The sequence below is a fragment of the Rhinolophus sinicus genome, linkage group LG05 (assembly GCF_036562045.2).
Source record: "Rhinolophus sinicus isolate RSC01 linkage group LG05, ASM3656204v1, whole genome shotgun sequence".
Taxonomy (NCBI): Eukaryota; Metazoa; Chordata; class Mammalia; order Chiroptera; family Rhinolophidae; genus Rhinolophus; species Rhinolophus sinicus.
The window spans coordinates 12,855,093-12,878,872 of record NC_133755.1 but is presented as its reverse complement, the minus strand read 5'-3'; the positions used below and the strand labels follow the sequence as shown (position 1 = coordinate 12,878,872).

Sequence of the window (23,780 nt, the reverse complement as noted above, 5' to 3'; positions counted from 1 at the left end):
ACACACACACACACACACGGTGCCAAAAAATGTACACACATTTTAAGAGTAAAACTGTGTTAAAATTGTAATACTCAATATACACTGATAACAAAAGATGAATACAAGTCACGTTTGACTTCTGCAATTACAAGAGGTGCTCAAAGTGGTTCCCATCAGCGTCCAGATACTTCTGGTTACAGAGAACCACTGCTTGAGTAACACTGACCAAAATGTCCACTTGTATACATTTTTTTGGCACCCCCGATATAGATAGATGATTTAGATTAACCCTTAGAAACCTAATCTTTCCTCTAGATAATCAGCAGTCTGCAGGCAGCCTAAGATAGTCACTGGGACCTGACTAATGATGACCACCTCTAGCCCTAGGACTGCTAAAGATAACATCTTGAGCTAAGTGACGTGTCAGCTTCTGAGCCCTAGGTAGAACTCCCTGGCTACTTTCCCAAGAAACCAGACAGAGGGACGCTGGTACAGACCTCAGAACTGTCCTCAAGAGCTGAAGAAATGACTTATTATCTTTACATCACCTCTGACCAATCAGCTCCCAGCATGTCCCCAACCCCCTAACCCATAGGGTCTTGTGATTTTGCCCTATATAATCTATAAACTACACACCATCTGGAAGCTCCGGCTTTTGAGTATTAGGGCTTTTGACATTCGCTTCCTATTTTCCTGGGTGGCACCATTCATAACAAAATAGCCAGTGTTTCTCCACCGTAATTCTGTGTTTAGTGTTTGGCTCTGCCTGCGCAGGGTGGACAAACTTACTAACGATGCCGGGACAACAGGCGCAAATCAAGACTTTCGGTTCCCAACCGGAAGGCCTCGCTTTCCTCGCTCCCCGCGGGAACCCCGTGGGCCCTGGACGCTTGGTCTGGCACGGGAGGGCGTGGAAGGGCCGCGGGGGCGGGACTTCCAGAACGGCCTGGAAACGCACCTCGCCTCTGGCCCGGCGCGGTGGCCACTAGGGGGCGGGCAGAGCGCCCGGGGCGGGGACTCGGCGGCGCCGGCGCCCGTGGTCCCGTGACTGGTCGCGCCCCTCCCCGAGACGCCGCCGTAATGCAGTCCCCACCGGTTCTCGTCACCTCCAGGTGAGCCAGACCCCCGCGCCTGGCGCCACGTCTTGCACAACGTGGAGTCCAGGTGCTCGCGATCCGTGACCCGGCGCCCGGGCGGATCAGCAGGCGGAGGGCGGCGGCCCCGGACCCGCGCCATGTCGGGCCAACCCTGCGCTCTGACCATTTGTCTAGGCTCGGCCCCCCATCGCTGTACAGGAGAGGTGGGCGGCATCGAGTGTCGCTGTTCTACAGCTGGGGAAACTGTGGCCCCTAGAGGGTAATGAGCTCAAGACCCTGTGGAAGGGAACCCTCTTCTCCTCTTCCCTGCCGACCTGTGTTCATTTCTTTTTGGCCCCCAAATCCAGTTCTGCATCCCTTCAGTGCTCACCGTGTTCCAGGCCCGGTGCTTAGCCCTGGGGACCAGACCAGTAAATCGGACAAGGCCGGATCATGCAGGGAGAGACACTGCGAGGAGGGCAGACCTGCCGGGCACAGGTGCTGGGCGGGTAGTAAGTTCAGGTTGCCATGGGAAGGCAGTGCAGGAATGTACCCAGGGTTCTGGGAGCGGGCGAATGAGGTCATGTCCTGCAGGAAGAGTGGACTTTAACCACTGAAGGGAAGAGAGAGGGGCAGCCCTCAAAGAGGTAACTCAGGAGAAGTGAAGTTATAGCAAAGACCTTGGAGGGGGCCCTGGGAAGTGGAGGATGCAGTGTGGGCCCACCCTGGCCCAGGCCTGAAGGACCCAGTGCAAGATGCATCCTGGAAAGACCGGCGTGGACGTGGTATTACTCTTATTTCCCCCCTTTTAACATCTGTAAAGTGACTCACTTCAAGTATTTTCATATACTCTACCCTTGTCCCCACTACACAAAACCTTGGGCAAAGATGCCAATTTTATTACGTAAATGAATGTGTTACCCAGCTCAGCGGCTATCTTTCCAGCAGTAACTGAACTTCCCTGTTACTTCAGGTCTGGAAAACCAGGATTCTTTATGTAAACCCTGATGTGAGAACCTGCTTGGTCTCTGCATGGTACAGGGAGGTTGTAGATCTTCTCTTCATTGGCAGCGGACATTTGCCCAGTGCCACATAAGTCACCTCCCCTTGCTGAGCCTCGGTGTCCTTTTCTGTAAGAACGAGCTTTGAGATTGGTAGGTATGAGCAGAGCTCTCAGCAGGCAGCCTTCTCAGCAACTCACAGACCGAGGGGGTGTGATTGATACTGGCTGCTTGGAGGGGCTTTCCTCACTGCCCCACCTGCACAGGACTTGTTCTCAGACGCAGGTGCTGGTGGGGAAGGCCAGGTTTGTGGTGCCCATTCCTTCTTGCTCGTAGGCACCAGGAAAGCCAAGGGGCTGCCAGCAGGGTCAGTGCAAACACAAGGCCCAGCCTCCCATCTCCATCACCACATGGATTCCCACCTTCCTTCATCCAGCAGATTTTTATTGAGGGCCTACTCTGTGCCTGGTACGGATAGGAGGTGCCTACTCTGCCTGGTCAGCAGGGAGGTGGGGAGCTTTGGGGAGCTGCCTGGGAATGAACCCTGGCTCTGCCTCTGACCTGCAGAGACCCCGAGCCTGTCTCTACTGTCTCCCTGTCTTTAAATGAATCTAAGTAGCAGTGCCCTTTTGTAGGGCTGCGGGAGGCCGAGTGACTTAGACAGGTGAGGTCCTTAGAACAGAGCCTGCAATGGTGCCAGCTACTGTCACACCCACCTTTAACCTTTAGTCTGGCTTTACTCTCCCACACGCCTAACAGTAACACCCATGTGTTACACCAGCAGCAGCACGGTCCACACTCTGTAAGGCCAGGGACGCTTATTTGGTTACTGGTGAAAGGAAAAGAGAGCCGATTTGTGTGGTGTGTTTTTGTCTCACGTACATGTACATAGGGCTCATTTAATGTCCGACTGAAGGCAGGACCGCCTGGGCCTCCTAAGTGATTCGTACTTACGGTGTGCCTTGTACCCATGAGGTGTTCGCGTGTGCACAGGTCTGTATGGTCAGTGAATGTGTATACACACTTCATGTATAGGCGTATGGTGGCTGTCCTCCCTGCTTGGTGATAAATGGCCTCATGTTGGTGACTGTCACATGCCCAATGTGGAGTTAGGAGGAATCTGTCTGGCAGGAGTACCGGGGACAGGGTGTCATTTAATGGATTGGGATATAATTCCAGAGAGGGAAAGAGCCTTGCTCCAGGCGCAGTTCTGGCCGGCCCCTTGCCTCCCCCTCAGGGCCCCGCCTTTCTTGTGTTCTGAAAGTCCTGCCCAGCCCATGGTAGGTCTTCACCTTGATACCATTTCTGGCACGTCCTGTCATAGGTGTTTGTGTGACGTAAGGTTGCATGCATGGGTCTGCCTTGCCCTTACTTAGGATGAGAATCACATTTAGCTTTTTTCCTAACTTCAGAGAAAACATTCCATAACTTCTTTGCCTTGCGTATCACTCAGTGTGTTTACGTAGCATTTGCAAAGTCTCCAAGAGCGGCAATGTATTGCCGAGGATCCCCTCAGGGCCTCAGACAGCAGCCTTCTCAGTGCCTTGCAAGGGCCCCTCAGTGCCTGGCTGGCATCCAGCGCCCTTTCCATCTCCCCACCGCCACCCCAGGCAGGTTCTGTAGCAGCCCTGCGACCCTCTGGTCAGCTGAGGAGTTTTGGCTCCTTCGAGATTCACGGCAGGCTTTCATGCCTGCATTGTGTGCACAGGAGCCAGGCACTTTCCTTGGTGTGAACAGAGCACCCAGGATGCCTTCCCCACAAACCCTGCAGGAGCTCGAGTGCTGAGTCTGTGTAAGACACTTAGCTGTCTGATTCTCCACCAGCCCCACTTTCTCTGCTCTCACCTGTTTTCCTGCTGGGAACAGCCCTTTGTCCCTGACCAACCCAAAGACAGGTCCCAGGCCCAGGAAGCCAGGCTTTGTGAGGGGCTGGCGTGTGGCAGGGCCGGTGGCCTGGAGCCGTGACCGTTGAGTCTGGTCAACGAAGCAGCCTCGCACCCAGGCTGAGTTCCTGCCTGCGTTTCACTCGAGAAGCCTGCTAATTGGAACCTGAGCTTCCTTTGCCTTCTTTCCCTTCGACAGGCAAGTTCAGAATGTCCACACGGGCCTCGACCTGAGCGTGCCCCAGCACCAGGAAGTACGGGGCACGATGATGTCAGGCCACGTGGAGTACCAGATCCTGGTGGTAACCCGGCTGGCTGCGTTCAAGTCTGCCAAGCACAGACCTGAGGATGTCGTCCAGTTCTTGGTGAGCTGGGGAATCTGCCAGGAGGGCAGGGGTCAAGGGTGCCCAGGATCCAGGGGTCCACGTGGGCAGGCATACCTGCCACCAGGGTTCGAGTAGCATCAGGGAGTGGGCACTTCAACACTCGCTCAGGGCCTGGGCGTGCCCGAGCTTGCTGATAGTAAGGAAGGACACAAGTAAATCGATGCTTGCAGTCCATGGGGAGAGAGACTTATAAAGAGACAGATACAGGCAGTGACAGGAGCACACGTGTCTGTGGGAGTGTAGAGAAGAAGCACCTAAACCACCACAGAGAAAGCGTTCTGGAAGACTTCTCGGAAGAGGTGAGGACCGTGCTGTTTTAAAGAGCAGCTGGAGCTAAGCGGCAGCAGAAGGGGAGAGGCTGTCCCTGGCAGAGGTCACAGCCTAAGGAAAGGCATGGAGGCAGAAACGGTGTTGTATGGGGACCTGTGAGCCTGGATGAAGTGACAGAAGATGAGGGCAAGACGGGCAGAATCCAGGTCATGGAAGGTGTGTAGGGAACCTTGCTTGTCTTGCAGCCAAGGAGGGGTTTTAAGTTGGGGAGTGACATGGTCCTGTTTGCCTTTCACTGGCCGGTCTGGCTCGAGAGTGGAGTTGGATTGGAAGGAACCAGGCAGGGGGGTGGCAGCTCAGTTACAAGGCTCATACAGTAATGCCCCGGTGAGCGCTAGGAGCAGGCCGCAGTAGTCAGTACGGAAACGAGGCAGAGAGCTGGCAATCGTTCCGAGACACCATGCACATAATTTGCTGACTGACTGCTTCCACTAACTGAAATCAAGAACACTGGTGGAGGGGCAGGTCTCGGGAAGGGTCAGGTGTGACGTGTCCACCGATGGGTACACGAGGATGGAGTGAGGACAGGTCAGGTAGGATTGGGAGGCATTGGCTTGGAGGTGATGTTAAAAGTCTGGGAGTGGATGGAGTGGCCCAGAAAATGGACGTGGAGTGTGGAGGGAAGGACCGAGGGGGAAACGCCAGGGACATCACAGCCCAGGGACAGTCATGGAGGAGGAGGAGCCTCCTGGAGTCTGAGGGAAGAGAAGGGCGCATGATGGAGTCAGGAGCGCAGGGAGCACTGAGTTACAAGAAGGGCTGCGGGGGGTGAGATCACGATCTCATTCGTTTAGTATTTACCTTTGGCTTCTTGTAAAAGGAGAGACGGGCCACAGGGTTGTTAGGTAAAGGTGAAATGAGCAAGAGTCTGCAGTCCAGACAGGAGCAACCGGCTGCAGGTTTGCACAGGGAGTTCCCATCTCCTGGCAGCCGAGAAAGGAAGGGAAACAGGGAATTACCTCACTCTGGTGACCTCTGAGAAGAGACACCAGATTGTAAGAGAGAAAAAGCTTATGGCACAAATCTTTCATTAAAGGACATTCAGCACATTGTGGGAAGTATCTAAAAGAGCATGATGTTTTTCATTTGCTTTTTAGACTGACTTTTGGTGAGAACCAAGGAGTAATGCCAGACAGGTCCTGGCCAGTGGTAGTTCTGGGTCTGCTTTGCTCTGTGGGTGGCTTGCAGCGCCTGGTGATCTGACTTGACCCAGAGTGGAGCTCAACACAGCCAAGCTTTCAGGGTCAGGAACAGAAGAGGGGGACCATCTGATGCATGACGGAGAGGCAGCGTTCCGGGAGCCCTCGAGGCGTGCCCCGGCCGCCTGCTCCATCCTGTGCAAAGGCCCAGCCTCACATGCGAGGGTGTGTGTGAGGATCTTTAACACCCCCATGCTTCAGGCCAATGCCACTAATTTTCCTAACCAGTAACACCCGTGCCCTGTGGGGTGTGCATGTGTGTGCACAGGTGAGGGCAAAGAACACATTTACTTCCCATGGGCTGTAGGAATCTCTTTGTAGATTGATGATTTAGCTTAAAAAATAAATGAATGAGCATTTTGCATCCTACTCCTGAAAAGGACATACATGTTTTAATATAAAGTGAATTTAATTGCTAACCACAGGTTAACCAGCCTCTGGGAAAGGCCGTGGTATTTGCTTGGGGTTTAGCAGACACCCCTACCTCTGCTGGCGGTGCAGACACACACTGATGTCAGAGGGATAGGGGTGGTGATACTGTCTGCCGACTCAGCGGGCCACCAGTTCATGGGAGTTCCCACCCTCAGCTCACGGTGCCTCTCCCTTAGCCTCCTCTGGTCCAGAACCCAGGTCCTGGTGGCTCCGTGGGCCCGGCTTGCGTGGAGCAGTCAGGCCAGCAGAGGGCGCTCGGCCCCCACCTGGCCGGCTCTGCTGGGTGGGGCTTCTGGCCTTGAGTTCTCAGGACCACCCTGGGTGGGAGCCTGCACCACCTTCCTAAAGGCACCCTCTTCCCTTTCTGTGAGGGCTGTTCTCAGGGAAGCTCCGGGGCCAGGCTCTTGTGTTGACAGCTGCAGGCGGCAGTGCCCTGTCCCAGATGATCCCCATGGGCAGTGCCCGACGTCTCCCAGTGAGCCAGCCACCTGCCTCTGGAACTCTCACCCCTCACAAGGGGTGTGCCAGGACTGTGTGCTCCAACACAGCTGTACAACAGGATTGCCTGGGGTCCCGTGTGAATGCATCCAGATGCCCTGCTGTCCATCAGCGTGTGCTGTGGGCATGGCCATGGCCTGGGAGCAGAAGTGGCAACATCCATGTCTTCGTGCTCGCTCCCACAGACAAGTTGGGGAGACAGGCCCGGCATACCAGGAGAGCACAGAGGAGACCAGGACCGAGGGAGGACGCTGGGCTGTTGGTGGGGTGTGTGGTGCAGAGCGAGTGAGTCTTCTTTGAGTGCCCACATTGGGTTATACAGACCACAATGACAGCACCAACCACTGCTATGGCTGCAGGCCCACATGAGACCGAGACATGCTGGGGTGACCCCATGCAGAGTAAACATGCGGCAAGTGCTTGCTACGTGAACAAGCAGTCCCTTAGCTGCCTTGGGAATCCTGGGGAGAGGCTGAGAGGAGGGAAGCTGAGTGCTGCCCCAGGGTGACTCAGATGGCCAGGACCACCTTCTAATGGCCAGTGGAGCTCTGGCCTGCTTCTCCGAAGTCCTGGTGTGCAGACAGGTCCTGGCTGGTGGCAGAGAAACTGTGCAATACCTGGCTCTTCTCCACCTGGGTATTGTAAGGACTGGCCCCACTGCTAATTCATGGGAGAATGATCCAGAGATCCACGCTGAGAAAGGAAGATGACCTAACTGCTGACCAGACCATGAGGTCATCTCGTAATGCACAGAAGGCCTAGAACGGAAGCAGTGGCTGTGGGCTCCTGTGGTCTGGGGTCTCTGTATCAAATGTCTCTGTCTGTACCTGTGACAGTGCCCAGAATGTACCATGATTGCATCTTTCCTTTGGGCCACTAAGACTTCTGTAACTGAGCCCAACTTTGCCTCGGGGACTTAAGGAACGGAGCCTGAGGCAGGGAGCTGGGCAGAGGGTCAGGAGGGCGGCACACCCAAGCCACACTCCTGGGGCAGCCGGTCCTGGGCGAGGGCTCTGAATACCCTGGCTCTCACGGGACCTCTGGGTGGGGTGCAAGGAGAGCATTCTCTTCACTCCTCACTCAGGAAACTGTATATTTCTCTCATTCCAGGTCTCCAAAAAGTACAGCGAGATTGAGGAGTTTTACCAGAAACTGAGCAGTCATTATCCACTGGCCAGCCTTCCCCCACTCCCCAGGAAGGTCCTGTTTGTTGGAGAGTCTGACATCCGGGAAAGGACAGCTGTGTTCAATGAGATTTTGCGCTACGTCTCCAAGGACGCTGAATTGGTCAGCAGCCCAGAGCTGCTAGAATTCTTAGGTACCTGAGGTTCTATCCCAAATCCCTGAGGTCTCCCCTTGCCCAGGGCTAGGCCTTGATAGGCCCTGAGCCTTAGACGTTCAGGAGCCGCGGCCTCTGCTGTGCTCAGAGGCTCCCACTTGGAACCGCTCCACTGTAGGCTTCACTGGCACCCACTAACCCTTGGGGGGCTACAGCAGGCACTTGGAGCCCTGGCTGCCCCCATCCACTTAGACCTGCGTCCTGGTCCCAGAACTCCACAGGAAGCTAGGTCCTGGGTGTGGTGAGGCACCTCCCTGTCCCCTGGCACTTGGGTGTCAGATGCCCTCTTTCTTCTCCCTCCACAGGCACCAGATCCCCAGGGACTGCAGATCTCACCAGCAGAGATGTCTCGGTCCTGGACACAGACAGTCAGGCAGAGGACGATGGGGAGGCGTTCGACTTCTTCCAGCAGCAGGAGCGAGCAGAAGGGCCACTCATCCCCAGCCAGAAAAGCGAGGATACAGGGCCGTCCTCAGAAGAGGAGGAGGCACTGGACCCTCTGGGCATCATACGGTAGGTGTCCGTGCTGGGGAGGGCCCCCTTCAGGCTGGGTCCAGGCTCTGGGGACACCTCCTCCCTCCCCCCTGGGAATCTGAGAAGACCCTGTCTTTCTCGGCCATCACCTTGTATGGCCTGGTATGCTCGGGGAACCGGCTGTCTGCTCACCTTCCACATTGCCCGTATCTGTGGGGCTGGGCTCAGGTATCGCCTGCCCCTCCCTGGTCACAGGGTGGTCCCCCACTGCCACCCCCCCGGCTCTGCACTGAAGCCTGGCAGAGCTGGCCTGAACACAGCCAGCCAGCCCACCAGCCTGGCTTCTCCGTGCAGCTCATCCCTGGCAGCCTGTGACATACAGCATTTGACTGGGGCTCCCTGGGTCGTGTGTCACTGTCTGTAAAACGGGTATTTACCTTGGCCCTGCCTCCCCACAGCGTGGTTGTAAGGCTCCCGTGAATCACGTGTGACCCATGAGGTGTCAACGATGTGTGATGCAAGGAATATAGTGAGCCTGGGGTGCCCTGGCCGATGGAGTGTTTTCCTTTACATGTATCCGCATACACGTGCACACATGAGCAGAGATGCGTGCGTGTGCACACACACGTACACTGGCTGGAGAAGAGGCAAGCCAGCTGTGGTCTTGGTCTCTTCTGGATGGTGTCCTGCTTCTGCCACTTTTCATTCCTTCTCCGTTCCTTGCCCGCTGACTGCCTTCACAGCTGCTCCTGAGCCCACACAGCAAGGCCCACCCTGTGCTGCGGGAGGGGCTACAGTTGAGATTAGACTGGAGAGCCAGACATTAGCTGCTAAGGACCCCCCAGTGGGCATAGGCTGAGGTGTTTCGGCAGGACCTCCCAACTAGAAGGAGATGAGAGGGAAGCAGCCTGGCTCAACCACCCCACAGGCCTCACTGTTTCCTCTTGGCCCAAACGTGCAAGAAACAAGGTGGGAACTAATATTTCTTGAGCACCTACTTCAAGCTGGGCATTGTACTTGGCACACTGTGTCTCATTGATGCCCTGCAAGCAGCTGTTCTTATCCCATTTTACAGATTAAATAAACTGAGGCAAGTAACTTGCCTCAGATCAGACAGCTGGCAAATAATGCTGCTGGGATTCGAACCAAGTGTAAGATCCTGCACTGTGGAGCCAGGCTGCCTGGGTTTCAATCCCAGCTCTGCCATTTACCAGCCATGTGTCCCTGGCAATTTACCCCTTTTCTTTAGTTTTCTGAAGCAAAAATAGGGTAATAATAGCACCTATCTTTGGGGCTCTCGTGAAGGGTAAGTGAGTTAACATGAATGTTGGTGCTTAGCTCTTCTCAAGGACCCATCTTTCTGCCCCATCGCTCAGACCACAGACCCTGGGTGACATTCTCTGTGCCACGATGAGACTGACTGAAGTTCAGTCAACAGGTGAGGGAGGCCTGTGTCGCAGGTCCTATTCCAGAAAGGGATCAGAGCCGATGAGAAATCAGGCAGGGGCAGCTTTACAAGAGAAACAGAGTCCTGAAAGCACTGCCCAATCTCCACAGGCCTTCCCTGGTGGAATGTGAGGTGTGGGCACAGAGGGTGGGGATGAGGGCCATGGCATGGCCGCCTGCGCTGCAGGGTGGTTATGAGACGAGCCTAGAGAGGAAGAGGATTCATCCTCGGAGCAGCCCCGGGTGCTCAGGGAGACGGGACCGGAGCCAGGGGTCCGGTGGCACCTGGCACCCAGAATCAGGCCCCTCCCGGCTCTCCACGGCCAGCCTTGTCCTGGAGTGGGGTCAGTGGCCCTGTGAGAGAACAGCAGCAAGGATGGCCAGGTTATGTCCTCAGCCAGGCATGGCCTGCAGGCCCTTCTTGGGCTTTCTTGTGAGGATGGGGCTTTGTTTGAACTCACGCTCTCTGCTCTTGTTCTGAGTTGCCAGACTCAGTGCCAAGCTGAGATGGACCTTGGTAGTTTGTGCCAGCCTTTGGCTGAAGCACATGCTTAGCAAAGCGGCTCCTTTTTTGGGTAGGAAAATGCTCTTTAGGGATGGCAAGGGCTGCCTTGAATTTCCTACTTGTTTCAGAAGCAGATTGTGGGGAGCTGTGTCAGCTGTCCCGGCACCACCTGCCCCCCAACACCATCCCTGGCCTGCATCCCAGGGGTCTCGCTCCTGAATCCTAGGAAAGCTTAAGATCCTCTGCCAGTTTTTCATTTAGTGACCAGTGTGACACTAGTCAGTGCTGTCACCTCATCAGGAACAATAACAACATTTTTTGAGAAATTATTAAGTGTTGCAAACTGATTAGAATTTATGTGAACAAATATTTCCTATTCTACTTCATTTTTCTTAAAGGTCACAATGCACCAAATTGCTTTTCAGGTCCACTGTAGGTCTGGTTTGGGAAGTGGTGCCCTAGGAAGCTGACTGGCATGATCTCATTTTGTGTCTAAGGAAGCTGAAGTTTGGAGTCAAGTAGTTCATATAAATTCATGCAGATACAGATGGCAGAGTCAGGATTTGATGCCACCCACCCGTGCTGTCCCTTGATTCCAGTCTTTCAGCAGTCCAAGAGGTGGCAGGGCCCTAGAATTATCCCATTTCACAGATGGGGAAATCGAGGATAGAGTTGAGTGGGGATTCGACCAGAGCCTGGTGTGCTGTGGCAGTCACGCCTTGAAGTCAGATTTCTTGTCCTCTCCAGGGACACCCAGGTAGGCCTGTTGACTTTCTTGCAGCACCGCACACTCCGTCTTTTGGTGGGGAACATTCTGTTCTTTGCAAATGACTCTGCTTTGCATGTGTATTTCTCCATTCTGAGTGCCGTCAGTCCCTCTGCAGACGCTGCAGCGCTGCTGTCCCAGCGGTGCCCGCACGCCACCCCCAAGCGCCCGTCTGGCTCTGGCTCTGCCTCTGGCTCTGGCGTCGGTCCTCCCTGCGGTGGCCACAGCAGGGCGCTGTTGCTCCACTGCAGGGCTGCTGGAAGGGTGGGAGCCGGCAGCACAAAGCCAGGAGCAGGACTCGCCTGGCTTTTCTTTGTCTTTTAAACCTGGTTTTGATTAGGGAAAAGACGAGTAACTACATGATTAGGAAGCCTTAAAGGTAGAAAAAGCCCTTACCCTGCCCGTCCCGACGCTCCACTCTCCTACTTAGGGGATTTTTCTGGGTCCAGGTCCCAGCGCGACCACGGAGCTGCATACATGAGCGCGTGTGCCTTTTGTACTGTTTTTTCACTTAGTGCCCTCTCATAGTCGCTTTGCACGTCGTACATAGTTCTCGTATTTAACTTTCTATTTTAGAGACTTCACAGTTCTGAGAAAGATGAAGTTCTACGGAAACAGTTTTGCCTTCTGCTGGAAATACTCTGCTAGAAACGTGTCTAATTATAACTTGAATAACATATGATTAGCACATAAAAATTGTAAACAGTTAAAAGTCCTTTTGTCATGAAAGTAGACACTTTGGGGTATTCGTGTTTTATTAGCAAAATGGGATTGTGTCCCGTGTGCCGGTCCATAATTTGCTTTTGTTGTTGTTTAAGTTTATGTGCTTGGTCTTTCCTTAGCAATCACCAGACTGATCCATTCTTACTCTGTGCTCCCTGGTCCATCAGTCAGTGTGCTGTAAATGGCATTGCCTGGCCCCTGCTTGGGGGCATTGTGTTTTCTGTAGGTGTTTGCTATCACAGGCACTGAGGAACTTTTTCACGTACAGAGTGGTTATTCTATTGCGCTCTCCCCTAGATGCCTGCCCCAGAGCAGGGTCCCTGAAGCTGCTGCCAGGGGCGTTGGCCGTACCACCTCAGTGAAGGGTTCTTTATGGACTTCATACCGTCTGTTGGGGAGGCCTTTTCGTCCCCTGCCTACCCACAGTGCCCACTGCCTTCCTCCTCTTCCCCTGGTGCTCAGGGAACCCTCCAGACCCCCTGTCCCTGAGGACTGTCACTCAGCTTCCCAAGGGACAGGCTGGTTCCTGTACAAACACACTTTCCTGTAAGGCTGGGCTTCCCACACTCTGCTCAGAGAACTGGAACCAGGGCCCAGTGCCATGGCCTTGAGTGAAGAAACTGGACATTTCTTTGGAATGCAGAGCTGGGCAGTGTGTCCTCCAGACATCTTGGTGGATGCTGATGGGGGGGGGGGGGAAGTGGGGATGCCAGGACCATAGCCCGAGTGAGCAGCCTGCATCCATGCTCACAGGACATATGAGTGACAGGAAGAATTGGGCTTGGAGACCGAGTGACTCCCTTCACATATGAAATGCCTGACCCTCTACCTGAGGTCAGAAATCTGGCATCATCCTAGACATGCCCCTTCTGCTCCCTCATCTCGTCTCCCCCTCACACAGGGCTGCTCCCCGGGTCCAGGCTCTGGGCGTTTCTCCATGGACCATGAGCAGAGCTTCCGCGGGGACTGGGTTCCCGGTCACACCCAAGTCATGCTCCCACAGACCCCTCTGCCTGAGTCACTCCTCCACGCTTAGCCCACCCCAGTCACGGCCCACTGCTGCATCACCTCCACTAGGAAGCCCTCCTCTGTGCTCCAGCTGTCCTGGAATCAGTGTTCTGTGTGGTAATAATCAGGTTATGTGTCTGACTGCTCAGCTGTGCGTTCCTGGGGACAGCGGCAGGCCTTACTCATCTCTGTGCCCTCATCACCCACACAGGCTCCCGCACATGGGAGGTGCTGGGTCAGGGAAGGCGCTCAGAGTGAATGGATGAGCTAGCGATTCACAGAACAGCTGAAGGGCGGGATGGAGAGACCAGCTGAGGTGACTGAGCGAGCTCTGGAGGAGGCGTGATGGGGCAGAGGGCTTTCTAAATGTGGGTCCATGTCTCAGGCAGATGCTGAGAGTCCCTCTCTCTCCACTCCTTTTCCCCTCCTCTCGGGATGGGGGGGAGAGGGGTGAGGAGAAATAAGTCTGGATAACAGCTGCACTGTCACCCTGTCTAGCCATCTATCTGTTCATCTGTCTGTCCTTCCTTTCTCCTTCCTTCCTTTCTACTGCCATCCATCATCCATCCATCCATTTTTTCATTTGATATTTACTGAGTATTTGCTCTGGACCAGGCACACTACTGAGTCCAGAGACTGAAGTTTGGGGACCAACCAGGACAGGACCCTGGGGCTTTTAGCCATCAAAGCTCCATATTTCTGCTTATTCTGTCTGCCCCGGAGATGGTCAGGGAAGAGTCAGGGAGATAGAGGATGTCCCAGGGTCGCTTGGGGTGGAGCACACAGATGGTGCCTGATGGCACACCCCTGTGTGCTATAGTTTCACTGTATTTCAATTCAAGACAACAGCAGATCACAAACATCTCCAGGGAGAAAAACAACATTCATTCAATTTGAGAGGAAAACTCCCATAGCAGAAAAGTCCGGCCTAATCTGTGCTCTCAGATCCAGAACTAGGTGTAAGAAGGGACATCACTGAAAGCTCTGCGTGGCTTCTCCAGTGATAATTAATCACATTGGTTCGCTCCCACTTCCTTTGTTCTTCAGACGGTTTCCTTTTCTCAGTGCTTCCTCAGATTTCTGGTCCATGGGAAGCCTCTCACTCACCCTGCTTCAAGGGGCCCGTTTGCTGGGTAGCACGCGAGTTTGCTTTTCCCAAGAGCTGTTTCAGGACCAGCTAAGTTTCTGGGTTGTGGACCAGCGGGCAGTGGCTGCAGAGTGGCAAGGCCCAGCCCTGCCCTCCTGGGGAGCTGCCTCCCTGGGTTGGAGGCTCTCCGTCCTTCACTGCTGCAGTCCCTGCTGGACCCAGGAGCAGGGCCAAGCGAAAGGTAATTGAGGGCCAGCAGTGGGCAGAGCCGGCAGGCCCCAGGCTTGTCCACTGGCCCCCAAACCTGACTGATCCTCAATTGCACGGGGACTCAAGCACAGCTTCCTGGACCTGCCCCTGGGGTTCTGATACCGTCACGTCTTGGCTGGGGCCATCTCCAGGTGGCCTGCCTCCAGAGCCATGGCCTGTCTTTGAACCCACTTCCCGGGTGTCGGTAGAGCTGAAGTGACTCTGCCTAATCAATGAAATAAAAGAGGGAAACAGCCCAATAAGAGTGGCCACCCTAATTCAATGTGTGTGAGGGGGTACAGCTGAAGTTTCTGGAAAACACTTGCTGTTAGGATGGAGTCCAGGCTGCTGTCACCTTCCCCAGCATCACAGGCAGGGCCTGAATCTGGTGCCAAAGTGGAGGCATGTCCCTGGGAGCCTCTGATGTGAGCCCATCTGGCTGGTGCCTGGAACAGAGAAAGAACAGGGACTGGAGTGCGTGGGGCTTCCTGGCACAGCCACAGCCCCTGCCACTGAGTCTCTGCTCTCCCTTGCGGCCTCCCAAATATGCCACAGTCCCCCTAAGCACAGCAGGGTCGAGCCTGTTATTCCACCCTGTCCTGTGTCTCCTGCCTGCTTGTGCGACACTTGGAGGTGGCAGGAGTAGATGACTGTGAGCATGCCTGCCCTCACTTCTTGTCAGGGTCACCCTGCCTGCTGTGTGGCCTTGAGCAGACTCCTAGCTTCTCTGAACCAGTTTCTTCAATCTGCCCAACAACAGAGAGCCTATGGCCGAGGCTTCGGCTCTAATCGCCCAGGTGTGCTCTGTCCTGTGACCTTCCTGCAGGTAGCTTCCCCCCATCTCAGCTGGGAGCCTGACATCCTACCAGGCCCCTACATCCAGACCGTGGGAATGGTCGCCTCTGGGCACCCTCCCCTCCCACACGCCGGGCCGTCCTGCTGCTATTTTTATCTGCTGCTGGTTAATCTGTGCCAATGTTTGGGGGTAGAACCAGCCTCTCGGCGCACTTTAGCCACATAGTGTTGCCAGCATGAGCTCAGACGGTGACCTTGGTCCAATGGAACTGCCTGCCAGGAAGGCAAGCAAAGCAGAAATCCTGTTTCCGATAAAAATTCTGGTTTGCGGGAGCCTTGAAATGGCTAATTTAGGCATCAGCCCCAGGGATTGGATCACCTGTTAAACTAAAACCAAGTGTATTTACTGGGGTGTGACTTACAGTGACGTGTGCACATCTGCAGCTCTCATGAATGTTTACGTGTGCCCTGCGTAACCACCACCCGGACCAGGAAATGAAGCCCTCCCACGGCCCAGAAGCTTCCCTCCTGCCCCCTTTTTGTTTTCCGCAGCAGTGTCTGGTCCAGAGCAGGACCTGGACCACCTTAAGGGTGACAGTTGAGTGGGGTTCTGAGTAGCTGAGAGGCTTCCTGAAGGACGTAGGGTTTGCTCAGTGCGACTGAAGTGCTTTCTAGGTTGATGGAGGTTACACCACTCAAGGGATGGGGAAATGTATGTGGAGAAACAGGGAGCATTTACCGCAGCTGCTTTGTGCTCTCCCCTGGGACCAGGCCCTGAGGTTTGCAGCCTCAGACTGCATCCACACCCATTTGCAACTGGCGTGGAGCGTGGAGTGACTCTGCGTCTGGGCCCAGGGGGTGCTGAGGTCAGGCCGCCCCCACAGCCTCTGGGCGGACAGCGCGTTCTCTGACCTGTGACCATGCAGGCTGTCGGCCTTGTAGTCCAGACGCCCACCTGTCCCCCCCTTACGTCCCGACAGCAGTGGTTTCCTGGGCACAGGGCTTGTCCAGTCCAGTAGCAGGTTCTCACCACCTCCAGTGTCAGATCCTTGGAAAGTTCCTTCTGGACACAAGCTCAGGCCCACCCAGCACTTGTGTGGGTCTGACCAGGCCACCTGGGCCAGCTGGCGGGGCTGTCCAGAAACGTCCTAACCTTGAGTTTTGTCTGTGATTCTCCAGCTCCAAGAAGCCCAAGAAACGGCCTGACGTGGCCGTGAAGCCCAGACCCTCGCCGCGGCTCACCATCTTTGACGAGGAAGTAGACCCTGACGAGGAGCTCTTTGGCCCAGGCAGGAAGCCCCAGAACCCCGCAGAGGACATGCTCCACAGAGACCGTAAGTAGTGCCCCTGGGTGTTCATCACGCGTGGTGTCCCCTCGGTGACCCGACCGCCTGTGAGTGGCTTTGGACCTGCCACAAGTGAGCAGTCTGGAAGTCTGACATGATACAGACTCACTCATGGAGCTTTTCTGCTGGAGAAGTCTAGTCTCATGCCTCCTTTCCCACAGCCTGGAACATTCTGGGGCTATATGTTATTCCCATCATCCATTGAAAGGGGAGGGTAGTTTTCTCTGTTGCTTTGAGAAGTGTGGATTGGGATCGTCGTGACCAGACGGGGACCCCAGACGCCCTGCGACTGTAGGGTTGGTTTGTGACAGGAGGTTTTATGTCACCTCATAGATCCCATCGGAGGATTCTGTACAGAAATGGAAAGGGGAACACTCAGCAGCCTGAGGACTTCTGGACTTGTCCCTGAGTCTGACCTTTCCTCACCCTGCCCAGGCCCTCGTCCAAGGCCAGGAATTGATGTCACCCGTTAATTCCAGCCAGCACTTGGTGACCACCCACCAAGGGCCAGGCTTTGTGCTGGGCTCGAGAACATATCCCTGAGTAGGCACAATCTGGCCTCAGGACCTCTCAAGGGAGACAGTACATCTCCTGACAATTACAGGGTAGCCTGAATCTGTAACAGGTCTGAGCAGAACGTCGTGCCTGTGGGGACACTAGGGAAGGCTTCCTGGGGTGGGTGTCCGGTGGGGGCTCCTCTCAAGCTGGATCCTGAAAGGTAAGCGCATTTGCCTGGCCTGCTGAAGAAGGCTATTCCAGGTGAGGAGGCTGCGATCTCCTTTCCTCGAGGGCAGCTTTGAGCAGCGGAGATGAGGAGAGGGTGGGGATAGACCCAGGCTCCTGGAAGGCAGGGACTGCACTTGGAACGGAGTCAGCTCACCACTGCTCCCCGCAGGCAGCAGCCCCTGGCCGGTGGTTGGCGCTCAGTAAGCGCTTATTAGAAGTCTGGAGTGTAGTAATGAGGGCTGAGTTTGGGTCATGGGGAGGCCGGCACATGAAGAGGCTTTTTCCTCCTAAAAGCAGGGGAAAGACCATGAGGGCTTGAACCGAGTGATGCCATCTGGTGACTGGCCCAGTCCAGAGAGGTGGGGGAGGGGCTGGGGACACCGCGGTGCAGGCCCCGCCGGGCTCCTGTCCCTGGCCCCCACCTCGCCCTATTCCTGGGGTTCTTCTGCACTCGGCCTGTCCCTTGCTCGCTCTCTTCCAGTGGGGCCCGGAGACCGGGCCAAGGCGTCTCTACCCTACACTGCAGGCCGCTGAGGGTGGGTCAGGACATCCTCTGATCACTCTGCTGCTGCCCTCTCCACAGCCCTGAAGTTGTTTGACGATCCTGACCTCGGTGGGGCCGTCCCCCTGGATGACCCCTTATTGCTGCCAGCCGCCTGTGAGAGGAGAGGGCCCACGTCCCGCGCAGGCCACAGGGAGGCCTCTGAAGAGCTGTTCAGGTACCACCTGTCCCCAGCAGTGCTTTGCCAGCTCCGAGAGTGGCCTGGACAGAGCCAGGGACCTGTCCCAACATGGGATCTTTCACCAGCCTTGGCCTTTGAGGGAGGGAATCCTGGCCCTGGGAAGGCAGGAGCCTGTGGGTGGGAGCTGGCCAGGAGGCAGCAGTGGGGATTGGATGAGGGGGCGGGGTCCAGCAGCTCAGACGTTTCTAGAAAGAGAGAACTGTGTGTATCTAAGTCTTTTTCTTTTCCTTCCACACTCACATTTTGTTAGTTTATGTAAAGAATAATTATATAATTGCAAGAGCAAGTATAACTGGGATAAACAGGTTTGGGAACAAAAACAACTAACTCTTGGCAACGTGCAGCCACTCAGAAGGAGCAGAGGGCAGATGTGCTGGACAGTGGCTGGTCGCCAGCAGGGTCCCAGCTGCTGGTTTTTCAGAGGAGGGAGTGAGGCTTACCTGTTACGTGGAGGGCGATAGGCAGAACGTGTGCAGAAGCGATAGCCACTGCTTGTGGAGCGCTTGCCGTGTGTCCCACAGCATGTGGGCCCTTCCCATGTGATTGTATTTTATCCTCACAACAGTCCCGTGGGTGGGTGCTGTTACATCCATTTTATAGAAAACAGAGAGTGTGGGAGAGGTAACTGGCCCAAGACCACAGCTCCCAAGTGGCAGAGCAGGATTGGAACCCAGGTCCACCTGCCTGTGTCCTGTCCTCCCCACCCCGTCCAGGACTCTCCGAGCATTTGGAGAAGGAGAGGCTGGGACATGTGCCTCCCTCCCCTCCCCCACTCCACAGCCTGGGGTTTCTGCAGCGCCCTGTGCTCTGAGCGTGCGTGGCACTGTGCATCTCTCCATCGCGTCACTCATGCCCCCTAGAATGCAGGCCATGCTTGGCGATTTATAGGAAGCTGAGCTGTCTGTCTCTTTCCAGGAACAGTTTCAGGGCGCCGAGGCGTGCAGTCCCAGGAGGCTGTCATCTGCACCCTTGTTAGCAGCCACAGGCGATTACACAGCCCTCGAAGCGCCCGCCGTGCCTGAGTCACAGGCCGGCTTCTTGTCTTTACATCTCCCCATGGCCCCTGGCATCTGTTCATGTTCCTGTGTCCTCGCCCCTGACATCACAGCCGGCTGGGAGAAGCCAGGATTGTTATTACAGGTTTAGGAGAAAAACTGAGGCACAGGGAAGCGGGGTACAGGGTCAGCCCTGGGGAGTGGCAGGGCCCAGCGGAGCGTGTCCCCCCCCGGGGAGCCTCTGCTGTCTCCAGGACTCAGCTTGTCCCAAGGGGGCAGTTCCAGTGGGATCTTCCTAAATCCGTGACCCCAGCACTCGCAGACCTGAGTTCTACAGAGCATCGCTCTGGGGCGTGTTCAAAGGTGCTGCCTTCAAAGGGCTCTGTGGCCAGATGGCCGGGGCAAAACCAGTGGGAAGCAGGACCCTGTGCACGTGATGGCTTGAAGAGGAAGCACCACACAGCATTTCATGGCGCTTGTGGACCTGTTCTAGCCAGGACTCAGGAGCCCAGGTGGAAACGGGTGCTCATGCTGCCCTTTGTGTCCCAGATGAGACAGCCCCACCCCCACCTCAGAGCAAATCCAGCTTGTGATTAGTTCGCTGAGTCAGTGCTTTGCCAAGCAGTGTAAATCCTGAACTCTGACACGGGCTTTTAGCTGCTGCTTTATTTCCCCCAGGGCCCTTGTCTGAGGATAATTCAGTCCCTCTGAGCCTTTTCTGGGCACCCAGTCTCCAATTGGAGGATGCAGGAGCTAGCACCTGCCCCAGGGTACCTCAGGGCTGCCACGTGGAGCGAGCCAGGCACCTCTGAGCTGAGGTTGCCAGGAGCAGCGTGTCCCTGGATAGCGCCTTGTAGGTCACCTTGAACCCAAGACAGCTATTAATGGGTAGGTGGGTGGTAGGATGGGTCTCATGGGCCTTCCGTTGTGTATCTGGTCTCCTGGAATTGAGTTATTCCACCAGAAGCTGGCAGCAAGAGCTCCCTCAGGCAAAGGGGCAGAGTTGGGCTGTAGCCCACCTTTTTTAACTGTCACTCGGTACCTGGGGCTGATTCTATGTGACCGTCACATGGCTGAGGTAGGACCAGGGCCGTGAAGGAGGCTTGGTAGGCCCCGGCTAAGGCTGGCTTCAGCCCTCGGCGGGCTCTGTCTAGCACCCATGTGGCCCACGGAGGGGCACTGTGGGCAGGCAGACCCCACCCCACCACAGAGCCCCTCATTTCTTCTCGCTCTGGCTGAACTGGGTCACAGGAGAGCTCTGCTTCTGAAGTCAGACGTCCTGGTTTCAACGCACATGCTCAGCGTCATGTCAGGCCGGCCCCTTGGCCTCCTGGGACTTGAGTGTCTGCATCTGCAGGGTAAAGATTTGGCCATGCTCCCCCCAAACCACATAATGTGTCTAAAGTGCTTGGCACAGAGCAGGGGCTCCTTATCTGGCAGCTCTTACTGTTATTTCTTGAGGATTGAAGGAAAAGTCACCTAAAGAGGCCAGTGTCTGTCGAGGGGGGCCATCTGCAGAGCAGCTCCCCGGAGGCTGCTGAGGGGCAGGCTCTGCCCCCACTGTTTTGCGGGCTTGCAGGGAAGGGAAGCCTGTCTTTCAATTCCTTCCCTGGGGCAGGTAGTGGAAGGGCAGGTTGGGGTTGGGAGGTGGCCTTGCTCGTTTTGCAAGAGGTCATACTCAGGGCATCTCCCTCTGGTTCCCTAGAGTTGAAGAGGACTTGGATCAGATTCTGAACCTGAGGACTGAGACCAAACCCCAGCCCCAGCCTAAGCCCAAACCGCCAGTGGCAGCTAAGCCAGTGCTACCCAGAAAGCCAGCTGTTACCCCCAGAGCGGGCCCATCTGAGGCTGTGGCTGGGCAGCAGAAGCAGCAGCCGCAAATCCAAGCCATGGATGAGATGGACATCTTGCAGTACATCCAGGACCACGACACATCTGGCCAGGCCGCTCCCAGCCTCTTCTGACCCGCCCACCCCTGTGCTGGCCCTGGGCCAGCAGCCCCTGTCCTGTGGTGGGGCATGTAGCGAGTGGGGACTGTGCCCTGCAGGCCAGGACCTCTACCTCCAGGGAAGGAGGGTGGAAGCCCAGGTCTCAGCACCCTGTACTACCCTGTTCCTTTCTCTCCGGCCTGGGGGTCGTGGAACCCTGCAGGGCGCAGAGAGGTCACCATAGGAGTTGGAGCCTACTTGTCTCAGCCACATGCAAGTGGAGGGGAGAGCATGTGGGGTACCTTGCTAACCAGGAGCCCAGCCCCCAGGATACAGTGAGACAGGGGTTACCCAGGGAGGCTCCTTGGGGCAGGGAAACTGTGCCCACCAGCTCTGCCAGCCCCAGCACAGGAGGGAGGGGCTGCCATCCTGAGGTGGGTTTGGTAGAACCAGTTTCTGGGCAGCATGGCTCCTGGGGCCTGTAGGCTTGGGGAGGGTCCCCCAGGACAGGGATATTGAATGGGTACCTGGGAGAGCTTGGCTGGGTGGGATGTCCCTGAGCTGCCTTTGGTTACCAGGTGCTAAGCAGGGTGCTTTCCCATCTGTTCAACTTAGAGACCTCAGGCCCAGCCTCCATCTCTGTAGTGTGCACGGCCTGACAACCCAGGTCTTCCTTCCTCTCTTCCTTTCCCAGGGAAGGCCTGGACAGACCGTGGCCCCCTTGGGCCTCTGGCCACAGGGCCCGTATCTGCCATTGCAGATCCAAGCAGAATGGCCACAGCATCCCCCAGGGCTCTGCCCGGGCCTACAGCCTGGAGGATCCCTTGTATTCAAATGGACCCAGACAGAATGCTCTCCGGCTGCTGCTTCGAAGGCCTAGTCTGTCCAGTGGTGCGTGCTGCCAGGCTCCCCTGTGCTCCAGGTCTGGACTTGCTCGCCAGCCTTTCACTGTGGGAGTGGCCTTCCCAGGGAGAAGGAACCCTGTGCAGGGCAGGGCCAGTGCCTTACACTTCTGGACCCCGCACGCCTGGCACACGGTCTGGGCCTGGCACAGTACTCAGGAAATTCTCAGTGAATGAATGATTTTAATGGAGCAAAGAATGTCTCTTTTTTAATACATTCTTCATGTGCAGACCTAGTTTTTAATGAAAATCACTCTTGTTCCTTGGTTTGTCCTGCCTGACAGAGGCATTGGAAAGGGAATTGGGACTCAGACCCCAGACCCTTTTCTGATTGGGACCAACAGCCAACCCTGGGGGAGGCCTCCCTAACCCGGGCTAAGTGCTTGCTGCCAGGACCTGGGCTGGGCAGGACCTGTGCCAAGACCTGCAGGGTGGGAGCACTCTGTCTAATCCGTTCTGCATCCCACTCACCCTCGTCAGCTGCCCAGTCCTGAAAAGGCTGCCCCGCCTCCCTCCACCTGTGCTAGGGGGACAGGAAAGAGGCAGTTCTGGGGTCTGAGAGCTGAATTCCTCTTCTCTGCCTTACCCAGGCTTTGAGGCCCCGTCTCCCTGGCCCTGAGCTGGCTCTGGGACAGCCTCAGCCCCAGGGACCAGCACCTGCCACTTGCATTCACTGCCAGGCCTTCATGCCCCACCCAGCCCTGCCGCCCTCCCTTGCTGACTGCAGGAAGGAGCGGGTGGTGAGGTGATGGGCCAGCTCTGCCTGGGCTCTTTCCCACCCTGTTGTGTCCTCTGCGCCTCATGCCAGTTCCCTGGCCCTCCGTTGATGCCTGCCTCCCCCCACCACCTGTCACCAACGTGTGACGTGGGAGCAGAGGGTGCAGCCAGCAGGTGCCTGGTGCCCGTGGGGGGCTGGTCTTCTGGCGGGGGTCACAGACGGAACCTGCCCCTCTGGTGTGGGTTCATCCACTGTGGCCCAGTGCTCTCTAGACAGCTCGGCGAGGATGTGCACGTCCCAGGTGCTGCTCCTTGAACTGTGGCTGTTTGTCACTGCAGGTCTGTGACCTCCTCGCGAATTGATGACACTTTGTCATGCAGTAAAGCCTATGTCAGTTACTCATTCCAGCATTTGTTGGTGGCATTCTTTTCTGTGTTAAGGATGGTGGAGTGAGGGGATTATCTCGATAACAGTGGGCCCAACGAGAGGAGCTACCCTTGAAGGGCCCAGTGTCTTTGGAGGCTCTGCTTGGCCTCCCAGGCTGCTGCACAGTAGAGTAGGGTGAGGGCAAAGGGAGAATTCCACTGTGTAAACTGAGGCAGAGGAACCGGGGGCCCAGGCCCAGGGGGAGTCATCTGGTCAGTAAGTGCTCAGTCAGACCTATAGGGGATGAGGACTTTTCCCTTCTTCACCTGCAGTCTCCTCCACGTGGGGATGGGTCCAGGCCCTTTCAGCTCTGACACCAGAGGCCCTGTCTATCCGGACACAAACCTGCCCTGGCCTCCACACTCCTGCCCGAGCCCAGATGCTGTTTTGTGCCCAGGACCCTGAGGTTCTGAGCAGACAGTTCTGCCAGCTGACGTCCCTGGGAGCCAGGGAGGCCCATGCGGGGGTGGTTGGAGCTGGCCCACTTCCCCCACCACTCAGCTCTGGCTCTGTAGCTAAGCTCAAATTGGGGTCTTGGCTCCCACGGACCAGCAGCTGGATCGTTCTGAGAAGGACCAGTCAGCGCACAAGCCTGGAGCTTTCACCATAGAAGGAAAACAAAAGTTTAATTGGGGGCAGCCGCGTCTGTTTGTTTTGAAGCCCTTGTGAGTCCCGCGGACAGGATGTGCCGTCCGTGGCAGGGGTCCCACTGCCTTCCAGCAGTTCCTCTCAGGAAGCCGGCTCCTGCCAGTCCCCCTGGTAAGTCCCGATCCTTGGGCCTGTCCTGGCCAGCCCAGGCAGGGGGCTCGCTAGAGAG

General features: G+C 56.1%; 1 protein-coding gene across 1 annotated transcript; it reads left to right on the top strand.

Annotated features, from left to right (window-relative positions):
* Positions 1–966: 966 nt before the first annotated feature.
* Positions 967–22,939, top strand: HS1BP3 (HCLS1 binding protein 3). The gene is made up of 7 exons (XM_019756132.2): positions 967–1,094; positions 4,142–4,307; positions 7,898–8,105; positions 8,432–8,639; positions 16,359–16,513; positions 17,835–17,970; positions 20,695–22,939. The coding sequence occupies exons 1-7, from the start codon at positions 1,063–1,065 to the stop codon at positions 20,951–20,953; spliced, it is 1,164 nt and encodes a 387-aa protein (XP_019611691.2). The 5' UTR covers positions 967–1,062; the 3' UTR covers positions 20,954–22,939.
* The last annotated feature ends 841 nt before the right edge of the window (positions 22,940–23,780 follow it).

Bases quoted from the DNA above. Each gene is read 5' to 3' on its own strand.
- HS1BP3 (XM_019756132.2), top strand. From the start codon at position 1,063: ATGCAGTCCCCACCGGTTCTCGTCACCTCCAG. The intron at 1,095-4,141 runs GTGAGCCAGACC...TCCCTTCGACAG, and splicing joins CCGGTTCTCGTCACCTCCAG to GCAAGTTCAGAATGTCCACA. The intron at 4,308-7,897 runs GTGAGCTGGGGA...CTCTCATTCCAG, and splicing joins AGGATGTCGTCCAGTTCTTG to GTCTCCAAAAAGTACAGCGA.